This window comes from Camellia sinensis, chromosome 8, assembly GCF_055761805.1.
Source record: "Camellia sinensis isolate YWXY chromosome 8, ASM5576180v1, whole genome shotgun sequence".
Taxonomy (NCBI): Eukaryota; Viridiplantae; Streptophyta; class Magnoliopsida; order Ericales; family Theaceae; genus Camellia; species Camellia sinensis.
In genome coordinates, this window is record NC_138968.1 from 95,279,091 (window position 1) to 95,307,049 (window position 27,959).

The 27,959-nt window shown below is 43.5% G+C and overlaps 2 protein-coding genes across 2 annotated transcripts; both read right to left on the minus strand.

Moving 5' to 3' along the window:
* Window positions 1-18,506: 18,506 nt before the first annotated feature.
* Window positions 18,507-19,469, minus strand: LOC145797892 (uncharacterized). The gene is made up of 2 exons (XM_082885328.1): window positions 19,239-19,469; window positions 18,507-19,082 (listed from the first exon to the last, which is right to left on the minus strand). Exons 1-2 carry the CDS (start codon window positions 19,467-19,469, stop codon window positions 18,507-18,509), a joined length of 807 nt encoding a protein of 268 aa, XP_082741454.1.
* Window positions 19,470-20,036: 567 nt separating this feature from the next.
* On the minus strand, window positions 20,037-22,364 carry LOC114303764 (uncharacterized). The gene is made up of 2 exons (XM_082885329.1): window positions 21,717-22,364; window positions 20,037-20,195 (listed from the first exon to the last, which is right to left on the minus strand). The coding sequence occupies exons 1-2, from the start codon at window positions 22,362-22,364 to the stop codon at window positions 20,037-20,039; spliced, it is 807 nt and encodes a 268-aa protein (XP_082741455.1).
* Between the last annotated feature and the right edge of the window lie 5,595 nt (window positions 22,365-27,959).

A 27,959-nucleotide genomic window follows, 5' to 3' on the forward strand; every position in this document is an offset into this window, starting at 1 on the left:
GGTTTAATGATAAAATTTACGCAAGTGCGTTGCATTCCAAGGCCGTGGCAGACTCCTTCTAGACATGTCTTTGAGCCGATATGCCCCTACTCCCGTAATCGAATCGACCTGATAGGGGCCGGCCTAGTTAGGACCCAATTTTCCATCAGTTGGTTTCCAGACAGCTGGGAGTACGTTCTTCAGTACCAACTCTCCTGGTATGTATAGCTGAATACGTTGATTATACGACTTAGTAAGTTGCTGCTGATACCGTGCCATGGATGCAAGGGCATGGTCTCTTCGTTCTTCAATCAGAATCAAATCCAAGGCCAACATCATGTCGTTTTGGCCCATATCAAAAACTTTCGATTTCAAGGTTGGAAGGCCGATCTCCAGGGGTATGATTGCCTGGGTTCCAAAGCATAAAGCAAACGGCGTTTCCCTAGTGGATCGCCTCGGCGTGGTTCGATGAGCCCACAACATACTCGTCAATTCTTCAACCCATTTGCCTTTAGCTTTCTCCAGTCTCTTCTTGATGCCGTCCAAGATGGACTTGTTAGAGGCTTTAGCTTGACCATTGCTTTGTGGGTAAGCCGTCGTGGAAAAGTAAGGCCGGATACCATACTTGCTGCACAGCTCTCTGTAGACGCCACAATCAAACTGGGTGCTGTTGTCTGAGATAAGTGCTCTTGGAATGCCGAATCGTGTTATGATATTTCTCCATACAATGCGCTTAACATCAGCATCTCAAATGTGCGTCAATGCCTCCGCTTCGACCCATTTTGTGAATCAATCTATCGCGACAATCAAGTATCGCTTGTTCCCTGGGGCCCTTGGCAATGGTCCGACGATATCAAGTCCCCACTGGGCGAACGGCCAGGGACTGGTGATAGAGCTTCCCTCTTCAGCAGGCAGATGGGTTAAAGGGGAGAACTTCTGGCATTGTTCACATTTTTTCACATAACATTCGGCATCTGCTCTCATTGTCGGCCAATAATACTCCGGTGTTATAGCTCGATGAGCCAAAGAGCGCTCGCCAGAATGTGCGCCACAACTGCCTTTATGTATTTCAGTCAAAAGCTCTTCGACTTTGTCTAGATGCACGCATTCCAGGTATGGACCAGAAAGGGATTTTTTTATAAAGCTTTCCTTACAGATCCAAGTAGTATCGCAAGGCTTTGTCTGCTGGGAGCTGTTCGGAAGACAGGAATGCAGCAATGGGGTCCATCCAACTCGGTCCTGACTCTATGACATTGACCTGGACTTCCTCCGAAGGGCCAATGCTCGGCTCCGGGATGAAACCTACTTTGATGGTCCGTTTAATCTCTGAGTTAATGGCGGAGGCTAGGCAAGCCAGGGCATCTGCATATGTGTTCTGATCTCGTGTTATTTGATTCAATTCATAATGGTCAAATTTTTCCAGCAAGGAGTTAGTCGTTTTCATGTAAGCCGCCATACGGTCATTTTTGGTCGCGTACTCCCCTTTTAGCTAATTGATCACCAGTTTTGAATCGCAAAATACAAGCAAATGTCGAGCACCCAGAAGATGTGCATTCCGCAAACCGGTTAGAAGGGCTTCGTATTCGGCTTCGTTATTTGATGCATCGAAGCCGAGTTTGACGGCCTGCTCAATTATTACGCTGTTAGGAGCCATGATTACTACTCTAGCTCCACTGCCCCGTTAATTGGATGATCCATCACAGTACAACTGCCAAATGTCCCCAACATAAATTCTCCAATTCAGCTTAGGTCAAATTTCATCAGACTTGAAGTTGGCAAGACCCTCAGTGAATTCGGCCACAAAGTCGGCAAGCACATGTCCCTTGATTGAGGTTCTAGGCAGAAAATGAATATCGGACTGGCCGAGTTTAAGAGCCCACTTTGAAACGCGCCTTGATGTTTCTACACTACGGAGTACCGACTGGAGGGGGTGGTCCGTTAGTACCCCGATGGTATGCCCCTGAAAGTAATGCATCAGCTTTCTCGCTGCCATAACGAGGGCCAGAATGAGTTTCTCCAACGAAAGGTACCGTGTTTCGGCATCAACCATTGCCTTGCTCACATAATACACTGGCCGCTGCTCCCCTAGCTTTTCTTTTATCAGTATGGCGCTGACGGCCCGGTCGAAAACTGCCAGATACAAAATGAGCGGGTCACCTGCCGAAGGTGTTGTCAAGAGTGGAACTGATCGGAGGTAGGTCTTAAGGCCGTTGAAACGGCTTCGCACTCGGAAGACCATTCAAAAGCCTTGCCCTGCCGTAATGTATGAAAGAATTGTCGGCAGCGATCTGTGGATCGACTGATGAACCTATTGAGTGCGGCGACCATCCCCGTCAACTTTTGAACCTCTCTTAGTGAACGAGGGGAGCCGAACTCCAAGATTGCTGTGATTTGCCTCGGGTTGGCTTCGATTCCTCGGTGGTTGACAATGTAACCCAAGAATTTGCCAGAGCCGATCCCAAACGCACATTTGGAAGCGTTCAGTTTCATTTTGTATTTGCGTAAAATGGCGAATGTCTCTTCCAGATTGGCTAGATGAGTTTTCTCTTCTTTAGACTTGACCACCATATCGTCAATGTACACTTCCATAGTGTGTCTGAGTTGCTCCTTGAACATGGCAGTGACCGGTCTTTGGTAAGTTGGCCCTGCATTCTTCAGCCCAAAAGGCATTACCTTATAACAATAGGTTCTTCTTGGGGTGAGGAATGTAGTTTTGTCTTGGTCCTCCAGATGCATGGCAATTTGACGGTAGCCTCTGTAAGCATCGAGGAAGCTCATACGCTGATGGTGTGCCGTCGCATCTACAAGTTGGTCTATTCTGGGAAGGGGAAAACAATCCTTGGGGTAGGCTTTGTTTAGGTCCGTGAAATCAACGCAGACTCACCAAGTCCCATTTTTCTTCTTCACAACCACAGTATTCGAGAGCCATGTAGGGTAGGTCAGTTCCCTGATTGCCCCGACGTCAAGCAACGAGTCAATCTCTTCAACAACGGCGACAGTGTGCTCTGCGGCTGACCGCCGACTTTTCTGAATAATAGGCTTGCATTTAGGGTCAACATTTAATCGATGCTGTGAAACAAACGGATCTACACCCGACATCTCATATGGAGTCCACGCAAATAAATCAAGGTTGTCGAGTAGGAAAGAAATTAGCTGCTGTCTATAGGCTTGATTCAGGGAGGCGCCGACCATGAAGAACCTGTCTGGGTTTCTGTCGATTTCAACTCGATCTAGGGCTTCCATGGCTTTTTCACTTGGGAGCCACCCAACATCATCGAGGCTCTCCCGATCTGGCACCTCAATAGAATTCACTTGCAACTCCTTTGGCGTCTTTCCAGCGAGGAGATAACATGCTTGTGCCGATTTCTGGGAGCCACAGATTTGCTCAATGCCGCATTCTGTCAGGAAACGTAGCAGCTGATGATAGGTGTTTGGCACGGCCTGCATGGTATGCAACCAAGTTCGCCTCATGATGAGATTATACGGTGATGGCAGCTTGATGACCAAGAATTCCACATCCACTATTCGGGAGCCCGCTCAAACGGGTAGTGTGATTTTTCCCAACAGGTATTCTAGATTGGCGTTGAAGCCGAATAGTGGATAAGGAGTTGGAGAAAGATCCGATTCGGAGAAGCTGAGTTTGGTGAATGTCTTGTAATACATAACTTCCGATGTGCTCCCTAGATCAATCAGTACGCACTCAACGGTGAATCAGTTTACGCGTAACTCGATTACCAAGGGATCAATGTGGGAAAGTGTCACTCCGGCCAAATCTGAATCATCGAAAGCAATGCGCGCAGCTTCATGGGGCCGTTTAGCTGGAGTGAGTTGTTTTGAGGGTCGGGATTCAACTGAATCATATGTACCACGGATGACATTGGCAGGCTGTATATCATGTGGATCACACCGAGTGGAGGTGAATCCTATCTTACGGCTATTGCTTTGGTTGAGTTGCCTTTTTGGACGTACTGTTGTAGCTGACCATCTTGTACCAATTCCTCTAGATGATCCTTCAATGCATAACAACTCTCAGTATCATGGCCAGAATCCTTGTGATACTCGCACCGCCTATCCCGTCTTCTCGTGTCGGGAGGTCCCACCATTTTGGACGGCTATTTGAAGAACGGAAGGTGTTGGACTTTGGACATAACCGTACTGATCGGCTCTGATAACTCCGTATATTTCTTGTCAGCGCGCCTTGCGTGCCTGCTATCGACTTGCAGTTGTTTATTTGTTCGGTGGGAGCATCGGTCGCTTGATCGGCGAGAATCCCATCTCTTGTCTCGTTTAGCCCGATGTCGTGGTTCAAGGCTCTGAGGTGGTACAGAATTTAACGGCTGAGCAATTTCAGAAGGGGCCGTCTTGTTGGCTAGGTTTCCGATTTTAACCCACAGGGCGTCATCTTCTACTTTGCAGTATTCCTTAACTTTCTTCATCAACGACCAGACTGTTTTGGGGGGTTTTCTAGCCAAGGAACTACAGAGAGCACTATCAAGATGCAAACCCATATTAAAGGTGGTAATGGCCATGGAGTCATTGCAAGCATCATCGACAAGATTGAACCATTCCCAATAGCGCCGAATATGCTCGTAGAGTTTCTCCCGGCCGGATCTGCATTGCCCAGAGAGAGTCGGTTTGCTTCGGCTGGACCTCGTTGGTGATAAATCTTGCCCTGAAGGATTTCTGTAGTTGATGGAAACTCTTAATCAATGTCGGCTTCAATTTATAATACCATCTGATGCCCAATGGCCCCAAACTGCTCAGAAATATTCTGCACATGAGAGCCTCGTCGTCTGCATGCAGCGTCATGGCTTGCTTATAATGACGGATATGATTAGTGGGGTCCGATTTCCTTTGCGATCCGTCACACAAAGAGATCGTGCTGGTCCTCTTCGTCTGAACCACTTCGTCTTCGCTTATGCCTTATACGTGGACTTTCTTCAAAGGAACTGGTAATTTCGGGTCGTCCCTTCTTCTTAGGCTTCGGGGATAATGAGTCGGAGTCGCTGTCAGTGTCTTGTTGTTGGGCTCGAGGTCGTCGACCACCTGCCCTCAGAGGTCGTTCCAAATCTTGGCGTACAGCTTGTTTGGACTTCGCTACTTCTAAGGCCAAATCCTGACGGAGATGTTCGTTCTCAGCGATCATGTTCTCCAATCTCTGCTCGTTTTGCTTTGCTTGTTCCATGATCGCTTGCATTTTCTCATGCACTGAAGTCGAGGGTGAGTCAAATTTCAAGACGTGTCTTGCGGCGATAGTCTCCAGTCCAAGCATGTTTGTTGGAGTGAGGTCATCTCTCTGTGTGGTCTCGTTAGTGAGTATCAGAGGGTCTTCCGTTACGACCACCATGGATGTATTTGAGTATTCCCACAGATGGCGCCAATTGTGGAGAAGTGGATTGGAAATACTCTTTTGATCCCCTATGACGCTCGAGATCCTCAGCTGATGACCTGGACGACCTGAAAAGAAACAAATACTCTGGTCGGTGGTGCCGGAATTAGCACTCTGACGGTTAAGTCAGTGTATACTCTCTTAGTTACTTGTATCTTAAGTCAAGCGTACTAATTCTCACATACCTCTTTCTGGCTGATGTTCTTCTATTTATATCTTTTCTTTCTTGAGCCTCAGGACTGGGCCCACTTTCAATTCGCTGTATAACTATTTACTCGGCTTCTTTTGTTGCAAATCGCTTTTCACTCGGCCCCTTACTCAACCGGCTATTTGGCCGAATAGGGTAGAATTAGAATGTGCAAGACGGGGCCGAATGCGATGTATATATTTCGACTCTCCAGGTCCAATTATTCGGCCTCTTTACGACTCCCAATATTCGGCCCCCACAGGTGGATTTGCCACCAAGTTGTAAATCTCCTGGGTACAAGTGGATTTTCAAGAGAAAAATGAAAACAGATGGATCAATTGACAAATACAAGGCAAGACTTGTGGTCAAAGGATATAGACAAAAAGGAGGTCTTGATTACTTTGACACATACTCACTAGTTACTAGAATAACATCCATTAGAATGCTAATTGCCATTGCATCTTTGTACAATCTAGAAATTCATCAAATAGATGTGAAAACCGTTTTCTTAAATGGTGATTTAGATGAAGAAATTTATATGGAACAACCAGAAGGATTTTTTGTTCCAAGAAAAGAAAAGAAAGTTTGTAAATTGGTTAAATCACTGTATGGTTTAAACAAGCGCCAAAGCAATGGCATGGAAAATTTGACAAAGCAATGATGTCAAGTGGATTCAAAATTAGTGAAAGTGACAAATGTGTTTATGTTAAAAACACAAGCAAGGGTTTTATTATGGTATGTCTTTATGTGAATGATATGCTTATCATAGGTAGTAATAATGATATGACTAAAACTACTAAGAAAATACTGAATAAACATTTTGACATGAAAAACATAGGGATTGCTGATTTAATACTTGGCATGAAAATTACCAAAACATCAAAAGGTTATGCTTTGCCACAATCACATTACATTGAGAAAATACTTGACAAATTTTGCAAAGATGATGAGCATCTTGCTAGAACACATGTGGATGTTAATTTGTTTCTTTCTAAGAATGTACATGAAAGTATTTCGCAATTAGAGTATGCCCAAATTATTGGAAGCTTAATGTACTTGATGAACTGCACTCGCCCAGATATAGCTAATGCAGTAAGTAAATTAAGTAGATATACGAGTAATCTAGGAGTAGAACACTGGAAAGCAATTATAAGGATTTTAAGATGTCTCTAAGTTAGTCGTAACATTGGGCTTAATTATACTAGATATGTAATAGTAGTTGAAGGATACTGTGATGCAAATTCGATATCGGATACTAGAGACTCAAAATCTACCAGTGGGTATGTCATTACTCTTGATAGGGCAACTGTATCTTGGAAATCTTCCAAACAGACTTGCATTGCTAGGTCTATTATGGAATCAAAATTCATAGCTTTAGATAAAGCTGGGGAAGAAACAGAATGTCTTCGTCATTTTCTTGAAGATATTCCAATGTGGCCAAAACCGGTGCCTGCCATATGCATACATTGTGATAGTCAATTAGCAATAGGTAGAGCACAGAGTTATATGTATGACGGTAAGCCATGACACATTCGTCGTCGACATAACACCGTGAGACAACTACTCTCTAATGGAATTATTTCCATTGAATATGTGAAGTCTAAAGACAATATAGCGAATCCACTAATCAAAGGGTTAGCAAGAGAGTTAGCTGAGAATTCATTGAGGGAAATGGGACATAAGCCTATTAAATAAGAGTTACCACAACGAAAACTCAACCTAGTTGACTGGAGATCCCAAGATCTAGGTTCAAAGGGACAACCGAGTTGTGTATAGCTCATAAGGATCACTAGGGAGTCAAACTCCTACCCGTTTCTATGATGAAATAGTGATGTCTGCAGCGTTTTAGGTAAAGTAATACTTTTAATGATTCTTATGTCTAGGAATACCTAGTGGAGTATGGCAGGATACTCTTTATAAGAATCACCTATATAAGTGTGAACTAAACCGGTTCTATGAGATTTGTGAAAGGCTATAATTCTCTAGAGCACTTATGAAAGACCAGGTTGTTCAAGGCCAAAATGAATACAATAGTGAGAACTAAACTATGTCTGGTGATATACTATGTGAGTTCTATTGTCTTGGTTTACACAAATGGCTGAACAGTTCAAGACATCATGTTCACTGGTTAGTTAGTAAATCCAATAGTGTCTCACAAGGGAAGGTTTAAAGCCAGAAACTACTTATCATTTGCCAAATATTTCCAATTTCTGCACTCTCTGTAATTGAAATTTATAGTTTTATAGGCTTATTTTGGGCCAAATTTGAGTGGGTCCCAAACGTCCTTTGGGGCGGGTCCAAAGATGTGACATGTTTCTTGTCGCGTGGCAAGTCACACGGTGAAGACAGTATATCAAAATCATTTATGAGTGAATGGGAAGTTGACGTCATTTTAGGGTTCATGGAATGGACTATTAAAGAGTAAAATGTGGGTTTCCTTGAAATAGGTTGTCCCACATTGAAACTTTAAGTGAGCTTATGTGGGTATATAAGCTCTAGGTGGGAATACTTGGGTTGGGCCCCAAGGGGCACCCCAAGTTTGTAGAAGGGAGGAGTTATGGACAAAGTGACATTTGGCTCAAACCGCCACACGCGCGCGCGCGTCGCTACTTCTGTCCATCCGACCAGCCGGCCGAGCCGAGTCATGCCGGACATGGGTGTGGGTGGTCAAGTTAGTTCTAATATTAATTTTTTGGACAAAATTTATTTGAATTTTTTCAAATTCTTGCGGAAAAATTATTTGAATTTCTTAATGAAATTAATTTAAATTTTGCACTAATTTGTTCTATCCAAACAGAGCCCTTCTTTGATCCAAATCCCAGCAGGTTCAAACAGATTCAAGCTGTTCTAACAGATTAAAAGCTGCCAACACCCGACATATTCAATTTTGGTTCAAACAGATTCAAACTGTCACAGTTTGAATTCTGCATCTGTTCAAATTGAATTATGCACCTGTTCATTCAAATTATATCTGATCGGATCTATCTAAGGGTCACCTTCTTGCCTATAAATACTGGATCATTCCCGTAGTGTTCTACATCCAGAAAAATCATTTCTTTTCCCCAGTTTTGCTTTCTCTTTGCATTATTCTTCATTCTAGTTTTTAAAGAAATATTTAAGAGTATAGAACACAGGTTCTTGTTCGCCGAAATAGGTTGTTTTTACTGCTAATACAATCTATGAAAAATCATTGTATCTTGAGAGATAGACGCCATTTATTCATAAGCACTGAAGCGGAGCGAAACTATCTTAAGAATAAAGTGTCACACACTCAACTTGATCTTTTTATGTACTTATTCATTTCAGTAAAATAAATTCTGTAAGTAATTTATTTTTATTTGTTTGATTTGCTTCAAGTTCTTTATTTTACACATAAGATTGTCACACACTCGACTTGATTTTTTTATGTACTTATTCATTTCAGTAAAATAAATTTTGTAAATAATTTATTTTTATTTGTTTGATTTGTTTCAAGTTATTTATTTTACACAGAAGATTGTTTCAACATATATAACTGTTCATTTATATAGATGCACAGTTCATTGGACTATTGGTTATTTCCGCTAGTCCTTAATTATTGTATGTCAGTTAAGAGGCCTTTGGTAATCTCGGATTACTGGACAGTCACCTCACTGACCCTTACGGGGTGGAGATTGGGTCGTGACACCAAAACAGGTGTTCTGGAATAGCATTTTCCGCATGTGCGGAACCCATTTCCGCACATGCAAAACCATTGTTTTAGCCCAATTTCAAAAAGGCATATCTCCTTCATCTAGACTCCGTTTTAAGCAATTTATGAGCCTAAATTCAAGCCCCGTAAGTCTATTTTCCAATGGTGGTGGTCTCACATCAAAATTCTAAGTACACAAATAGATATGCTCAAATTAGTGAAGGTTGTTTATTTTATTTTTTAACCATTTCATGCCATTTAAGAAAGCATCGTATAGGATAGCCATTATAAACCATTTGCACCAAATACCTTAACAAAGACATTACTCACATAACCTATATGCTTGTTTGGCTAGTCACATACCTCTAAGTAACTCTCACATTTCCACATCATCCATATGTCTTCAAATAGTCGAGCTTGACCTCAATCTCCTTGTTTCAAATAAATCATAATATTCTATTACTGACATTCACATGAAGGCCTCAATCACAAACTCAAGCCCCATTAGAATCTAAATATTCCATATTGAAAAGCCTTAGGCATCCTACAAAAATTCCATATGTTTTTCATTGAAAATATCATGTTTACATAGTTAAAGTTTAAGGAAATAGAAAAAAGTGAAAGGAAACTAAGTTAGGGTAGGAAATGGCATGAAACGGTTAAAAGAAAATAAACAACCTTCACTGATTTGAGTATATCTATTTGTGTACTTAGAATTTGGATATGCAACCACCACCATTGGAAACTAGACTTTCGGGGCTTGAATTTAGGCTCAAGAATCGCTTAAAACAAAGTTCGGATGAAGGAGATATGCCTTTTTGAGTTTGGGCTGAAACAAGGGTGCTACACGTGCGGGAATGGGTTCTGCATGTGCAAAAAATGTTGTTCCAGAACACCTTTTTTGGTTCGGAAATCTCGTTTTTTTCTTATATTTTTTCCCTTTCTTTCTGGGTTCCAAAATATGATTTTAGACTCATAAAACTCTTAAAAAATTTTAGGAAATCATCATCATTTTCAAGGCATCATTCTCAAACTATAATTAGTTCCAAGATATAAAGATCAAAACATATGTTTTTCTGAAAATTCCAATTAACCTATCCATGTACACAATTTCGGTTTCTGCACCTATTTAGGCCGTTCATTTCAATTTCAAAGCCATAATCACAACAGATAATTTTCTAATTGAGCAGATAGGCATAAATTAAACCACATAAAGACTAACTAACACTTAATTTAATTAATACAATCATGATCCGAATTTTGGGGTCATTACAGTCCCCCACCCCAACTAATGTTGAAATCGTGTCAAGTCCTTGTCTTCTTTTAATTTGCAACCTCTATTCCTCTATACCTTGTTAAATTCGTAACTTGTATATGGCCACAACTTTGAGTTCTTGGAGGCACTACTACTTTCATGATTTGTGTGTTGTTTCTTCTAGATTTGTAAAAATGGTAAGAAATTAAAATATATATAGTTGTCTCTTATTTTTCTTTCTTTTTTTTAATAATATACAATTAGGAAGAAGGAAATAAAGAAGGATAAGTTACGATGTGTTAGATGAGTTGGTAAGGTATAACGGCTTGCGTGACCTAAGGTATCTGGTTCAAAACCTATACCAACTTCCTTATAACCCTTGACTAAAATTGGGAGGTGAGGGGTAGGTTCCTCAACATCCTCCCTGAGTTAGCTTGTAAGGTTAGGTCATAAATGGGTCGGGCCTTAGGAAAAATAAATATAAAAAAAAAAAATTACGTCGTGCAATGGTTAGACTTAAACTTTAACATTATACTTGATAAGAGAGTGTAGGGGGTTCAAGGTTAGAGAGGTGATTAGAGAGACAAAACTATGCTGATGGTCCAATAATGGTAGAAGTGGCTGGAGAATGAGTAGCAGCAACAGTATGGAAGTTGGAGAGTGTGTAACTGGGTGAGGGTGAAGCAAGTGGCTCAAGAAGAAGTGTATTAAATGGGCAGCATCTCCCCCAAATCCCCAAAATTCTTCTCCCTGAACCTTGGGAAATGGGTCATATTTATAAGATTTTCCTTGGTACCAAGAGGACACCAAGTGACCAAATAGAGAGGAGACATGTGTCTGAGAGCATCACATGGAATATTTGTGCCTTGAGCCACCAGGCTGAAGGTGTCACATGTCTCTTTACATGTACTGTGCACTATCTGTTTGCCTCCGCAACTACCTTTTTAAACCTTAGTAAGTGTAGTTGCATCGAGAGTGCTTGGTGCGGCAACCCCTTTTTCGGCCTCAGCAAGTGCAGTTGCAGCGGGAGTTTGTCTCTGCACTTGCCTTCTCAGCTTGAACCTCATCAAGTGCACTTGCAGTGGTGAAACTTGCTGCTGCACTTGCCTTCTCAGCTCTATTTGACCAGCATATGCATTCTCAAGACTCTATTAGCCTGCTATTGGCCATGTTTGTGTTCACCTCAGCGAAGCCTCCACCCTTAGCCACCTAACCATAAACTCCCCAACTTCCCAAGGCGAAGGCCACAACTAAGCCTACTATCAGCCATGTTGTGCCTTAGTACCAAGCCCAAGGGGACTTCCTTAGCCCTACCTATGCGACCAAGGCAGGTCCGTGACCTGGGTAATGGAAAGGGAGTCCTTTATATTCGGGCTATCCTGCTCCCATCTTCATGGGGTTGCTATGGTAAACTGGTAATGAGGTAATGAGTGCATCAATTGATTAGTTGGAGAAATGTTTAATGATTTGTGTTACTTTGAGTTATTTGGAGATGAATTACATTATATCCCTTCCTTTTTCCATGCTTGAATTTGTGTATATATTTAGATGATTACATATTTGAGAAACTAAATATGGTTAGAAAGTCAAAGTGATTAAATTGTGGTTATGAGTTTAAAGCTTTCAATGGTGAAATTTAGTTTGTGAATTATGTTTATGGTAATAATACATCCTAAAAATTTCATTGATGTGCCTATATTTCTACTCTTCCATGCATTGGCTTTGTTGCATTTGTGGCTTGGTTCGGACTGTCTGATTTTACCCAGACCGCACGAGTGGCCACGGGCACTGCACAAGCGGAACATGAAAAAAATAAAGCATTGCATTCTACTTAACCCACCGCTCGAGCGGCCAAAGTGGCCATTCATGTTTTAGCATATACTGGGTAACTTTGAATAAGCATATCTTTTGCATCCGGACTCCGTCTTGAGTGATTCTTAAGCCTAAAATCAAGCCCCGGAAGTCTAGTTTCCAATGGTGGTGGTCTCACCCCTAAATTCTAAGTACATAAATAGGTATGCCCAAATTAGTGACGATTGTTCACTTTCTGTTTACCGGTTTGTGCCGTTTCTTCGCTTAAACCATTTCCCATCGATTCCTCCTATTTTCTGAGACATGGATTATAAGTTATTGAGGAATAATGAGCTTGGTACCACCATGGCTAAGTGATTAATTGATCAAAGAGAATAAGTAAAGGATCGGTTATAATCTCATATTATGTGTTGTGCACTGTGTTTGTAGGTTGAGACGAGGGCATCGTCCCATTTTTACCGGAAGCCGATCACTGTGAGTAATAGTACTGTAGCAATATATTCCATTTACGGTTAATGGTTATCATTAATGTTCTATTACCTGTAAGTTGCCTATGTCTCCGCATGAGAATTGCATACGAACTATTAATACTAGATTAGTCTAGAGATGAACATAGTTGAGAATATCTTTATTATGATAAAAAGTGACCTATGTTATGGGAAGACATGAACTGTGTGCTTAAGAGAATGATTTCCACTGTGTTTTTGTATTTGGAAATTGATACTGTGGAATCTGTTGACAAGAAGAAATTGTGAATATAAACCCCGCCTACTGAGAACATGATATTTTGAATGTCCTATAATGGACTCTTACAGCCTTGTTTTGTTCGACACATGTTCTATGAAATAGATATTTGCCTAAAATGGATCATCAAAATGAATAATCGGATAGAAGTATAGGTTGCTTTATATGTTAATGACCGTTGAGAAGCTATGATAAATATCAGATTGACCTGTGAATTGCTCAAACTGAGGAAGGAATTAAATATCTATAACATCGTTATATGACTCACGTTATGATGTGAATTGTTCTATCCCTATGAATAGTACTATAGTGATACATGCGCTTTCTGTTAATAGTTATTAGTAATGTTCTGTTATACGCAAGACAACTATGTCGACCTGTAATAAACCATGGGGGGAAATTTATGTGCACTACTATGTAATGGTATTCTTATGAATCTGGGATTATTCTGTATAATCTGTTAGGCCTGAGGCCGATCTGTATAATCTGTTGGGCCTGAGGCCGCTCTGTATAATCTGTTGATATCTGGGCCCAAGGCCATTCTGGAATGTTTACAAGTTAAGATTAATTATATGACCTCCACACTTATATATGTTATAAATATTACAATTCAAGTTTAATCATTAAATTTTTTGAGTGCTATTATTCACTGAGCCTTGCTCACTTTGAGTTATGTCTGTTTCTGTAGGCAATCAACCTGGAGGTTGGTCTTAGTTCAGCTTTAGTCACCCCTTCTTGGTCAAGCCATGTAGAGAAGCTTATGCATTTTGTGGGGTTCCCTTAATGACCCTTAGTTTGGTCCTTAATCTTTTGTCTAATGTAATTAGTCGTGTATAATCTCCTTTACCAATATTTTTGCTGTATGCCCACGTGTGGGGCTGGTTCTGTACATATGTGCCCATATATGTTATTGTGTGAATGCAAATATCTGCTTCTTGTATATCTGTCTATCATGTGAGGAACTGGTAAATGGCACATTGATATCCTGGCATATAGGTGTTAGCTCGATGGATGGTAATTTATGTTATTGAATGCTTCCGTTCAGGCCCCATATGTTGTATATATCGAATTAAGTGTCCGTTTCTGAAGTGTTCATGCCCAAACTTTTAGGGGCAGGTTTGAGGTGTGACACTCTGGCTCCCCTCTTTCTGGGTAACTTATATTTTTGTCTTGACCTCATCCATTCAAACATGGAGCGATCCATGGCCGCTATGACATGTGGAGCTTTGTGCATACCCAGCTCCTGACTGCCTTTTTCTATAAAAGATTTCCTGCCATGGGCCCCACCCCTAAGGAACATGAGCCCTTCTTTACTAATGAAGTCTTTGATGTAGAGGGCCACCTTGTCTTAGATGTAGAGGGTCGGCCTGTCACGAGGCAAGTGCGTCAGTCCCTCCCTCACATCTCTCGGTGGTCTGGCCTTGGCACCAACAGGCCCTTTTCAGACTATGTTAACCATTTGGTGGAATGCGTCTTCCGTTCTTTCACTCAGCCTCTCCCAGGCATTTTTGTTGTCCGTTTTTATTTTTTAGAGCCTCGCCACGTTGATTTTTCTCTCGACAATATCCAGGCTAATTCTCTCCTTATTGCCGCCATGATTCGCCCTGGATTTCTGCCCGTGTGGAATGAAGAAGGCATGTCTAGTGTCGTTTATCGACCGGACAGGGTCCTCATGCAATTCGGGATGGATCAGGGCGTCCCATATGCTCTCCCGCCTCAGACTGATTTCTAGCGGAGTTTTCAACGATTTACCCGCGACTACACCGCTTTACTTGTGGAGGGCCTAGAAGTCATGGAGCTTCCTTCACTCGAGAGAGAAAGCGCCTGTACTCCCGACAATAGGCTATTCTAGCATCGCAATCTCAGTTCCTTGTTTAATTTTTGCAATAGTGCCCCGATCGTCCCAGCAATGGACCTTATCCCACAGCCTGACCTATCCCTTCGTCTGTCTTCTGGCCGAGGGAAACAATCTAGCATATTCTATCGCTTTAAGCTTTTATCCCTGCCCGTTGTAGAGGAGCCTCACCCGTCTGGGGCAATGTTTGTTCAACCCGTACAGATTGCTCCCCCCGAAGTGGGTGCACCAGTACGCATGACCCATTATAGGATGACGGCAACCCAAGCAGCAGCGGCATTGGTTCCCGAGGCACATGCCTCACCTAAAAGGAAGAGGCTCCGAAAGGTATCCATACTTAGACAAGTATTTCGCGTTATTTCGGTGTAGTTATCATGTTTACTATAATAACCGCATGATCTTCTTCTTCCTTTTAGGGACCACAGAGCATACCGCCCTCCGGTCCAAGGGGTTCTTCTACTGCCATTGGCATTCCTTCAGACTCAGACGACAATGACAACCTCCCCATTGCTACTTGACAAGTTTCAAGACTCGCAGGACAGTTCTTCCAGACGTTGAAGAGGAACCAATTGTGGGAGGCGATCCGACCACTGAGGCCGAGGAAGAGCCAGTTATGGAGGCCGCAGACAATGTGCAAGTTTCCCCTGTTGTGGAAGTTGCAACGGGTGATATAGACGCTCTCCACTTCCAGACATTCAAGCGGCTGAAGAGAGTGCAAATACAGCGGCTACTACTACCGTCCCTACCGTGACCCCTCTGAACTTGGATAGACTTGCAAAGGTAATTGTCACTTTAGCTGCCCACATTGTTACTACTACTGCTGGGGCCTCTGATCCAATTGCTTCGGCGACCTCTGAACAGTTGGCAGACTTGTACCCCACTCATTTTCCAAAGGTGCCAGCTGGCCTTGGGATGTCTCGTGATACTAAGATGGATACCACTGTGGTTCCAGATCTGAATGTTGGAGATTATCAGATGGACAACCTCTTTTTGGAGAGACGTAACGGTGGAGGCAGTTTTGGCCTTTCTCGTGAGGCTAGTTCACCCGGTCGCCAACCAGCGTCTACTCACTCCGTTGCCGCAGGCAGTTATCTTCAAGGGAAGTACGCCGCCCTCAAACCTTTAGTCACTCCACCAGTCTCCCTCTAGTGATTGAAGCTGGCGATGGTGTGAGAGAGTCCCCTTGGCCCTCAGAGAAAGTATCCTTCCTAAGTTACTGAGTTTCCTCCAAAGTTGTTCCAATCCTTTCTTGTATCCAAACACTGCATCTGGACACCTTTACCACCTTTAATGTCCCTAGGTCAATAGTTTAGACAGCACTACTGGAGTCACTTGCTGGCTTTATTCGTGATCTTGCTACAAAGTAGTTCCTAACCACTCCCAGCAAGTTCGTGGAGAGTGCCGAGGCCAATCTGAGCGGCTTTGAGAGGAGTGGTTTTAACCTATCATGGATGAGGGCCAGGCTTCAAATGGTTAACGGCTTCCTCGAGCACGCCGACAATGTGGAGATTATCGCGTCCCTGGAGAAGACTATTAAGGAGTGTGAGGGTGTCCTAGAGCAACATTGGCAAAACCTGGCTCGGTTCAAAGAGAAGGACTTTGCATTGGCTGCCCAATTACCTCAAGATGTGACTTTGGTGGACTCCCTCTTGAAGGGTTTGATTTGATGTAACTTTGTGACTTTGTTATGATTTCTTCCGTTTTCTTTATTTTGTTGTTGCATCACACTTGGTGCACCTTTTCTTTTCTTTCTCTCTTTCATAACTTCTTTTTCAAACACTGTAATCATGTTCTGGAAGCTTGACTTTAATGAAAAGTATGGATGCTTGGTAGTACTTTTGAGTTTCATTTCATTGCTTCCTTTACATTGCTTTTGCATAGCTTCTAAAGATAAGCAAAGCTCTTGCAGTGAGCAAAATTTCATCATGACTAAGCTTTTACATGGACGGAATTTCACTAAGTATGGAAAGATTTCCCTATACTAAGTGTTTACAGGAGTAACAAGTTTACTAAGTGTATGACACTCTCTTTATAAAATATTGACAAAGAAACTTACAACTCTTTTTCTGGACAAAAGAAATTAAGGAAAATATTCTTTGACATACTTGGCATCAATAGGGCCAGTTCTGAACCTATCATCTACCCTTGTCAACTTGTAGTACCCACTGCTGCTTGCCTTAGCGACTTTGTAGGGGCCTTCCCACCTAGGTGAGAACTTGGGGATTCGTTGCCCCCGCATGATTGCATCCACTATTTTCCATACTAAGTCTCTATCCTTGAACTTTCTGTGTTGAACAGATTGATTGTAGGCACGGGCTATGGATTGATAATACTTTTCCATTGCCCGTGAGGCCCGATCTCTTCTTTCTTCAGCTGTCTCTATGTCATTCTTCCTGCTGTCTGGAGCTAAGTGTGCTGACATAGCCATTCTTGCTGAGGGTACTGCCAACTCAATTGGTAACACAGCTTCGGACCCATATACTAGGAAAAATGGGGTTGCCTGAGTTGGCTTCCTCTTTGACGTTCTATACACCCAGAGTGCTACGGGGAGTTATTTAGACCATGTGCCCCCTCTTCATCCATCATCTTACTCAGTATTCGAATGAGGGTTTTGTTGGTCGCCTCAGATTGTCCATTCCCTTAGGGATAGTATGGACTAGACTTGTGATGCTTAATTTGGTAGACATCCAGCAGTCTTCCCACATGGCGATTTACAAAAGAAGTTCTATTGTCAGACAGCATCACTTTGGGTATGCCAAACCTGCAGATTATGTTCTCTCTGATGAAGTTGGCTACTCCTGCCCCATCTGCCTTCCTCATTGGTATAGCCTCTACCCACTTAGTGCTAACTTCGGTTGCTGCACGTATCCATCTATATCCTTTGGACTGCTGCGCTATCGAACCTACCAAGTTAAATGCCCAAGTATGGAACGGATAAGCAGTCTTGATGTTGTGCAGTTCAACTACCGGTGCATGTATCAAATTCCCAAACTCTGACAGGACTGGCATCTCCTCACAAGGTTTTTAGGATCTTCTTCCATTGTTGGCCAGTAGTAACCGAGGTGAATGAGATGTCCATATAACCGCTGCCCTCCTTGATACTCTGCCTTGTGTGCTTCCCTCAGCACCTTGTTTTCCTCATCTTTTGATAAGCACGCTAAAGGTTCCCCCTTGAAGCTTCTTCAATACAACTTGCCCTGGTCAAGGAAGAAGCGGAAGGCTCGCCTCTTGACTCTGATTGCATCAACTTTATTCTCAGGTAGTGTGGCATTTCTCAGATAGTCAATATATGGCTGCCTCCATTCTTCATTGCTTAAGAAATGAGCTTCTTCTTCCTTAGGGTGGGACTGGCACTTCGTGCATTGCCTTTGCAATTCAGTACTCTCTTTTTCCATCTTTGGCCAGTAGTATCCTTGCCTGTATCCGTCGATATAGACTGATGTCTCCGTCTCCACAAGACTTAGCATGGATCTCCTTAAGTTTGTCAGTTGCTTCTTGCCTACCGACTCACCTTGCCAGCAAGTTGTTGGGACTGCAAAAATACAACTCTCCTCTGAGGAGCAAAAATGATTCAAGTTCTGCTGGTTTGATTACCTCTTGGCTAGTTTTCAGCTGCTAGATTATATCTGTTTTCCATCCCTCAGCATCTTCATCTACATGTTCTTCAGTTAGCACCGCTGGTGCTGTCATTTTCTCGATGACGATGGCTATACTATCATCTGGTAGCTCCACCTTTGCCCCCAGTGTAGCCAAGGCATTGGAAAAACGGTTATGTGCTCGAGGGGTATGCTGGATCTGGACATCATCAAATTGAGTGAGCAACCTTTGAACTATAGTGCAATATGGGGCCAACAGGGGCTCCTTCAAGGCGAAATCACCCATCATTTGTTTAACGACTAGCTTGGAATCGTCCCAGATTTTTAACTTGCGAAGGCCCTTCTTTTGGGCAGCTATCAGACCCAGTATCAACGCTTCATATTCAACCTCGTTGTTTGAACATTCAAAGTCAAGCTTATATGATAGATGGAACTTCTCTCCTTCTTGACTAGTTAGTGTAATGCCAGCTCCACCTTTCCCAGCTCCAGAGGCTCCATCAAATTTTAAGTCCCAATAAGTCTCAACTGCAGCTACTGAGACATGGACCTCACCTGGTAGGGATACCTCTGCAGGTTCATGTTCGCCGGATGGGAACTAGGCTAGTAAGTCTGCAAGTGCTTGGCTCTTAATAGCCTTGGGAATAACATAAGTGATATTATATTCTGCTAGAGCCAAGAGCCATCTTGTCATTCTCCCAGTTAGAGTGGGCTTGCTCAGCAAGTAGCGAACGGGATCACTCCGGGTCACAACCTGGATCGGCTGTGCCAAAAAGTAATGGCGTAACTTCTGCGCTATGAAGATTAAGGCTAAGCAATGCCTCTCAATTGGGGTATATCGCAACTTGGCACCATTGACTTTGTGACTAATGTAATAAACTGGCTTCTCAATGCCATCTATGTCTTGGACAAGTAGGGCTCCAATAGACCACGGAGTAGAGGTCAAGTACAGTAGCAAAGGCTTTTCAGGCTGTGGGGCAATCATTGTAAGTGGGGAGGTAAGTGCTTGTTTCACAATATCAAATACTTGTTGGTGTTCTTACAACCATTCAAACTTGTGATTTCCTTTCAGCAGTGTCCCAAAGGGGAAGGTTATCTCAGCAAGAGCTGGAATAAACCTCTTGAGGTATGACACTATGCCTAGGAATTTCTTCAAAGCATTTTGAGAATGTGGTGGAGGTATCTCCATGATTGACTTGATCTTGTCCCCATCTACTTCAATCCCCCGCTGGTGTACAAGGAAGCCAAGGAACTTGTCAGCGATAACTCCAAAGACACACTTGAGAGGGTTCATCTTGAGGTAGAATTTGCAGTAGCGCTGAAAAACCTTTTCCAAGTCGCAAAGGTGGCGATTTTCCTTAGTAGACTTGACCACGAGATCATCCATATATACTTCCACTTCGTGGTGCAACATGTTATGGAACACTACAGTCATTGCCCATTGGTAGGTTGCCCCCAAGTTTTTCAAATCGAAGGGCATCACCGTATAGAAAAAATTTCCCAAGGGCGTTCTAAAGGCTATCTTTTATGCATCTTCTGGTGCCATTTTGATCTAGTTATAACCACTGAACCCATCCATGAAAGAGAACATCTGATGTCCCGCAATTGAATCAACAAGTGTATTGACATGGGGTAATGGAAACTCATCTTTCAGGCAAGCCTTATTCAGGTCACGAAAGTCTACGCAGACCCTGATCTGACCATTCTTCTTCTACACATGAACAATATTTGCTAGCCAAGTTGGATATTGTATGGGCTCAATAAACTTGGCCCTCTGCAACGTTTCTACCTCTGCTTTAATCTTTGCTTCAAGATCAGGGTGATACTTTCGAGCGTGCTGCTTGATCGATTTAGAGTTGGGAAAAGTGTCCAGATGGTGAGTGACGAGGGATAGGTCAAAACCAGGCATCTTGTCATATGTCTAAGTAAAGACATCATTGTATTGCTTTAGTAGTGTTATCAATTCTGCCTTAGCTGCTGGAGCCATTGTATTACTGACAAACACCGGCTTACTCTGCCCAAGTGAGTCACTGAGGTTGACCTCAACAAGTTCCTCCTGCTGGGGTTTAGGCCTATCTTGCATGCATTCAGGGGCGGGCTCAAGCGTTTCCACCAACCCCTCTCGGGACTCATCACCATCACATTTATTTGTCTCGGGGCCGTCCTCCCAAGGTATGAAGTCTGGCCCCCAAGACCGTCATAGGTAGTAAACTGTCTTGCCGTCCTCGCGCACCTTGACAATCTTGGGCGGAGGACTTGTGGATTTGCTGCTCCTTTTCTGTCCACTGCTTTTTGGAGCAACCTCTGCTAGGGATGGCAATTTAAAACCAGCCCGACGGGGATCCCCGATCCCGACCCCGATTTGAGCGGTTTTTCCCCGAAAAATACCCCCGACGGGCCGGGGATGGTATTTAAAAATGAATCCCCGATGACTTTCGGGCCAGGGACGGGGATACGTTTCCCAGGCCCGTCCCCCGCCCCGATCCCCGCCCCGACCCCCCGCCCCGATTCTCCCTGAAATAAAATTACAATTTAGCCCCTGTATATATATATAATATATGCGTGTCTTTATGTTGCTCACAGTCACTTTGCTCCTGTTGGCAGAAAAATTGATAGAGAGGGAAGGAGGCTGTTGGCGTGAGAAAAATAGAGAGAGGGAGGGAGGGTCCTCCGCCGCCCGAGGGAGGGAGAGAAAGCCGATCCTCCGCCGTCACCTCCTCCTCCTCATTCTCCTCTTTTGATCGTCTTCCTCCGTCGTCACACTCACAGCCACCCATCGCCTGCGAATCTCCGATCGTCCTCCGTTGTCCATCGCCACTGTCGGCGACGCCGACCGTCCTCCTTCGTCCACCATCGCCTCCTCCGTTGTCCATTTCCGTCGATAGTCCACTCTCTCTCTCTCTCTCTCTCTCTCTCTCTCTGTGACAGATCTCAGATCTGTTTGTATTTTTTTTTTTTTTTTAATGATCTGTTGATGAATCTGGGATGTTGTTGATAGGGGATGATGATGAATGATGTTATTGTTGATTGTGTTGTTGTTGAAACAGATGGAGGGCGAGGAATCTTCGGGGTCGGGGAAACCCGATCCCCGTTGGGGCCGGGGATGGGGATGGCGGTAGGTTCCCCGTCGGGGATCGGGGCCGGGGCCGGGGCCGGGTAGATTTTCCAAATCGGGGATCGGGGACGGGGAGTGCGATCCCCGACCCCGCCCCGCCCCATTGCCATTCCTAACCTCTGCATCTCGGATGTTTTCCCATTTCGGTAATTTTACCAGTCCTTGGAGTTTCATCTGTTGACAACTCAGTAAACAAAAACTGCATCCGAAGTGTGCCTCTTCCACTCCGAATGGTTTTTCAGACGTATTTATGGTAACTGTGCGTTTTCCTAATTTTGCCTTCACACATTGGTGATAGTTAGACGGGATAGCCCCATATTGGTGCATCCAAGCTTTGCCAAGTATCATGTGGTAATTCGTATATGCTTCAATCACATGGAATTTAGTCGCGGAACAAATCTCACCAACTGCTAAGTCCACTACAACATGGCCCTTAGTGACCTTTTTCTCACCACCAAAACCGATTACAATAATGGGTTGGCGAACCATTCTGGACTCTGGGATGCTAGCCTTTGTGAAGGTGTCAGCAGTAATAATGCTTATGGACGCCCCACCATCAAGGAAAGCATGCTTGAACTCCACATCATTGATATAAGTTGTGACAAAAAGAGGACGGTTATGGGGAAATGGGTATGCTCTGTCTACCTCTGAAAAGGTAATGGCCCCATAATCTTCCTGGATGCGCCGAGACACATATTCCTTGGCCTCAACAACTTCAGCATGGTGCACTTCAGAGATGCAGATAAGAGCCTTTGTTGCTTCCATCATGGCAGCTTGGCTCAGCCCCAATTGGTCAAAGAAGGTGTGAAACTTAACAGAATTTTGCAAGGCTTAAGCATGAGTATCCTCTGCGAATTTCGCCTCTGCAAGTGCTGTTTCAGGGAGCTGGCCAATTACAATTTCTTCTAACTCATCATAGTAGGACGCCATGTGCACTTGATCATGCACAGGCCCAAGGTAGCTGATCAGGTGTGCATTCTTCCCCTTTTCTTTGTGGTTAGGATAAGGTTCCTTTCGTACATCACGATTACCGGCATCTTTGAACTTTAGCTCATTCATATCAACTTTCTTTTTGAAGATATTTTTTAACGTCCAACAGTCCCTGGTAGGGTGTCTGGTGGTTCTGTGATAGACACAGTAATCTGGGCTTTCTTTGTCCTTCTTGGTTGGAGTAACATCGACTGGAGGTAAAGTAAGTTCACCATCAGCGACCCATTCTTTAACCAAGGCCTTAACATTCAAGCTGCAAGGATATGGATTCATGTCTTCATAACTCTTTCTCTTTCGAGAGGACGAAGCCTCTGCTTGCAAGTGGCTCCCTTCTGTGGAGGTTACAGCAGAAACTCTACTACTGCGAGTGTAGCGGTGGCTGTCACGAGATCTATGTAACGGACCAGTGGTACTGAGATTTCTAGCTACCTCAATCAAGGCTGAAAAGGTAGGCAGATTATGGTTCACCAAAAAAATATTGTAGTTGCGTATGGCACCCTCACTGGTTCATGACAGTCAATCTCCTTGTCTTGGAACTGCTTAACATAGTCCAATATATCTTCGCTTTCTTTTTTGACATCTCGCCCAAGTGTGAGGGTTGTAACTTTCTCCTGGACTTAGAAGAACTCCGTGTGGAACTTGTTCACCATCTCCTCCCAACTCTTGATCGAGTTGGGAGCCAAGTTCACATACCAACTATAAGCGCGATTTGGAGAACTCCCGAAGGCGTAGAGAGTGGTCACTGCCATGGACACCAAGAGTTTCAATGAACCTAACCACGTGTTCTCTGGCATTGCCTTGTTTTCCATCAAACTTAATAAACTTGGGCACTGTATACCCAGTTGGGTAGGGTATGGTCAATATCTCTTGAGAGTATGGGGGTTTCACATCTGGGTCTAAGAGAGATGGCAGTTGTTTCTTGCTACGCTCTTGCTCAAGCATAGCTTGTACATCAACTAGAGTAACAAAGTGAGTGGGTTGGAATGGTCTAGTCTGCTCCTGGGTAGCTGAATCGGCGGCTGTACCGTTCGTCTGAGGTACCACCAAAGGCACCTGGATCGAAGCCCAAACCTCAAGGAACAAGTTAGGCGCTGGGTTTGGGACTGCGACAGGTGGAGGTGCTTGCACTGGAGCTGGTTTAGAAGTGTCACGACCCAAACCCGCCCCTATGGGTTTAGTATCGTAACCGGCCAGTAATCCTTGGATTACCAAAGGCCTCTGAACAAAATAATATGTAACAGGGGCTGCAGAAGCAAATATACAAACATACATAGTCCATAGAGCTGTGCAGACATACATGGGACTGGAAATTTAAAACTTTTTATATACATATATACATACAGACGTGGCGTTGAAAATACATTAGCCTTATACCACCCAAGCCACTTATACAAAACTTTCAAACGTGTTCAGACTAGACATAAGCATTTAGAAAGTACAAAAGTTCCAAGGACACAAAAACTTGAGTAGATCTTAAAAGGGAACCTCGATGGGAGGCGTGATAGTTGGCTGACACCAAAACTCGCCAGGCAGCAACTCAGGCCTGGTCACATGCTTGCTCACCTACATACATACAAATAATACAGTGAGCTAGAGCCCAGTGAATAATGGCTAGGTAAAGAGTTTTAATGAATGATGTCCATCACAGAGTTAGAATTCAGAGTTTATATCAAAAACATATTCTTATCGGAAACAAAGTCTTAAGCATATTCAGATTGCAAATCAGAATTGGATTCAGATACATACTCATATTCATATTCAGAGTTTGCATAAGATTATACGTGGTACACCCATTAGCTACCATATCAACTTGGTCCTGAGACCCATATACATAGTCGGTACCGACAACCATAAAGGTTCATATCTTGCGCACAAGTAGCCATGGTATTGTTACCCCCGGGCAAGGGCCACGTGAATATAGGCCTCGGTACTGTTACCCCCAAGCAAAGGCCACCTGAATATAAGCCATAGTGTTGTTACCCCTAGGCAAGGGCCACGTGCATATTGGACATGGTATTGTTACCCTCGGGCAAGGGCCACGTGAACTAAGGGTGCCACAATTATATTTCAGAAAAATGGACATTCGTTCATAATTCATAAAATAGCATTTCAGAAAATAGATCGTATCATATCGATCAGAAAATACTTGTAATTAAGCATAGCTTTACAGAGTTATTACTCACAGTTAACAGATGGCTCCAAGTAAACAAGTAGAGTAGGCAACTCATTTATCCTGAGGCGCGTGACCTACATAACATGACAGAGACATACATTAAAACACACGCTCGAATTGCACATAACACATGTTCTTGTCCTAAGTGTGTTTCTAACCTTTATCCTCATTATAGTGTCTTAAACATGGTCTAAGAATGCCTAGGATGGAATGAGGATGCAACAATGCACTTGAAAATATTTTTCAAATTTTGCTAAAAACAGGATCCACACTCGAGCGTGGCTTTCCTCACTCGAGCGAACATGCAAAAAGTAAGGGTTCGCTCGAGCGTGACTTCCCTCGCTCGAGCAGACTGTAAACTCGAAAAAAGTACTGGTTGCTTGCTTTTCACGCTCGACGGACGCTCAATCCCTGCTCGAACGTGAGGCTCAGACCTTCGCTTGAGCGTGACTTTCGTCGCTCGAGCGTGCTGCAAAACATATGAACTTCTGGATACATGCATTTCACGCTCGAGTGGGTATCATGTCGCTCGAGCGAAAGTGAACGCATTCAGAGTGCTCGCTCGAGCGTGAACTCCTACGCTCGAGCGTGGATTCAAATTCTGGAATTTCCAGATTTGATATCCAAGCTTCAAACTCAAACCAAACACTTCAAAACTCATCCTCTTGGGCCAAAATTCTGGAAAACACTTAGAAACTCACAAAACATCATGCTTTGAAGATCATTTCATGAAATCAAGGCCCATGAGCATGCCAATTGTTCAAAAATTCAACTTAAACTTTATGAATTTTTCATGAACATAACATGCATGAATTCCCTTAAACTCCAACTTCTCAAAACATAATCAAATGCTACAAAACATCATGAAACTTGATGATTTCACAAAATTAAGGTGAATTCAAGACATGCATGAGAGAATTCTTAATAAACATACTCCAAATGTAATGAAATGCGCATACATGTTTGAATTGGTCTTCCTTCCTACTTCTTAAGCTTGGTTCACACATTTCTTAGCTCAATTCACTTAAATTCATGGGTGAATCAACTCAACTTCAAGACTAAAGGTTTGGTTTCTTACCTAAAGTCGTCAATTCTTTGGGCTCTTGGTGAATCCTATCTCAATTCTTCAATTCTCCTTCAATTTCCTAGCCAATTCTTTGTTTTAGCTCAATTTCTCCCTACTCTCCCTTTCTCACGTTTTTTTTCCTTGAAGAGGCTTAATGTGCCCAAATGAAAGAAAAGAGATGAGTGGCGCTTAATTGGTGCCCATTATAGGCTTGGTTAAAATATAGTTAATTGAGGTTAAAATAAATGGGCACTAATTTAATCTAACTTAATCATTCCGAATCGAATTTCATTAAACTTACCATAAAATTCTATAAATTCCACATAACACATAAATCATATCAATTTCAGAATCAGATGCCGATAAGGCCTTCAATTTGCAAAATATAGCAGAATCTCAAACAGATATTCCTACAATGAACAGATAGAAACATAAATAATTCACCATACATGCAATTAAGTCAAAATCTGGTCTTAATATCTTGTTAGGCACACTAAATCACGGATTATCGTCAATCTTGGGTCTGGGTTGTTACAAGAAGCCATGGCCATAATAGCCTCAGTGAGAGTTTGCAAAGCTGCCAGGATCTCCCTCGGCGTATCTTGGAGTGACTAAACTGCCTCAACCATGACACTGTGGTCACGGTCCTCTACATGTGTTGCTCCGCTATTGGAAGAGCCTTGCTGCCGTAGGGGGTGTTGAACTTCTTCCTCTGCCATATTTTCTAGTGAAGTATGTAAACCACTGCGGGTATGAACTATCAACAAAGCAGCCTCCCCAACAGAGTCGCCAGAAATGTAGGGGGGTTCAAGGTTAGAGAGGTGATTAGAGAGGCAAAACTATACTGATGGTCCAATAATGGTGGAAGTGGCCAGAGAATGAGTAGCAGCAACAGTATAGGAGTTGGAGTGTGTGTAGTTGGGTGAGGGTGAAGCAAGTAGCTCAAGAAGAAGTGTATAGCAGTGCCAAAATGGGCAGTATCTCCCCCAAATCTCCAAAATTCTTCTCCCTGAACCTTGGGAAATGGGTCATATTTATAAGCTTTTTCTTGGTACCAAGAGGACACCAAGTGGCCAATTAGAGAGGAAACATGTGTCCGAGAGGATCACACGGAATATTCTGCCTTGAGCCACCAGGCTGAAGGTGCCACGTATCCCTCTGCATGTACTGTGTACTATCTGTTGCCTCCGCAGTTACCTTTTTGAACCTTAGAAGGTATAGTTGCGTCGGGAGTGCTTGGCGCGGCAACTCCCTTTTGGGCCTCAACAAGGAGTTTATCTCTGCACTTGCCTTCTTAGTTTGAACCTCAGCAAGTGCACTTGCAATGGTGAAACTTGCAGCTGCACTTGCCTTCTCAGTTCTATTTGGCCAGCACATGTATTCTCAGGACTCCATTAGCCTGCTATTGGCCATGTTTATGTTCACCTGAGCGAAGCCTTCACCCTTAGCCACCTAACCACAAACTCCCCAACTTCCCAGGGCGAAGGCCACAGCCAAGTCTACTATCAGCCATGCTGTGCCTTAGTACCAAGCCCAAGGGGGCTTCCTTAGTCCTGCCTGTGCGACCAAGGCAGGTCCATGACCTGGGTAATGAAAAGGGAGTCCCTTATATTCGGGCTGCCCTGCTCTCATCTTCGTGGGGTTGCCGCGGTAAATTGGTTTTTCTAGGCCTCCTATCAGCTCTAACTAGTAAGTCTTGGGGCCTGCTATTGACACCAAGTTAATAAACCGTGGGTCCTGCTATCAGCCCTAGGCTAGTAATGCCTTAGGACCTGCTATCAGCGCCAAGCATTAGCCCTTATTTGTAGAGGGAAGCCTCTCCCAAAGGCTGCTATCACCTTGGTAGGATATTCCCTCTGCAACTTAGTTGCTGCGGTAGTAATTGCTACGGCAGTCATTTCCCGTGGCAAGTTCAGACGGCATGACCGAAGATATTAGAGATGGCGGCGTCGACAGAATGCCTCCGCAACTTAGTTGCCTCGGTCTTCTCTTTCCCTCGGCAACTCCAAATGATCGTGACACCAACATTACTAGGAATGGCGGCGGCACCAAAGATGCTTGGAACGGCGGCGCTGAGACAAAGTGCCTTAGCAACTCTGCCGCTGCACATGTCCCCTCGGCAATTTCACCG

Excerpts from the sequence above, each read along its gene's own strand:
- LOC114303764 (XM_082885329.1), bottom strand. The coding sequence starts at position 22,364 with ATGGAAGCAACAAAGGCTCTTATCTGCATCTCTGAAGTGCACCATGCT. Across the intron at positions 20,196-21,716 it reads AAAACATCCGAGATGCAGAG|AAGAAGAATGGTCAGATCAG; the intron begins GTTAGGAATGGC and ends GTTCATGTGTAG.
- LOC145797892 (XM_082885328.1), bottom strand. The coding sequence starts at position 19,469 with ATGATTGCCCCACAGCCTGAAAAGCCTTTGCTACTGTACTTGACCTCT. Across the intron at positions 19,083-19,238 it reads TTTTGGCACAGCCGATCCAG|TTCCCATCCGGCGAACATGA; the intron begins GTTGTGACCCGG and ends TTACTAGCCTAG.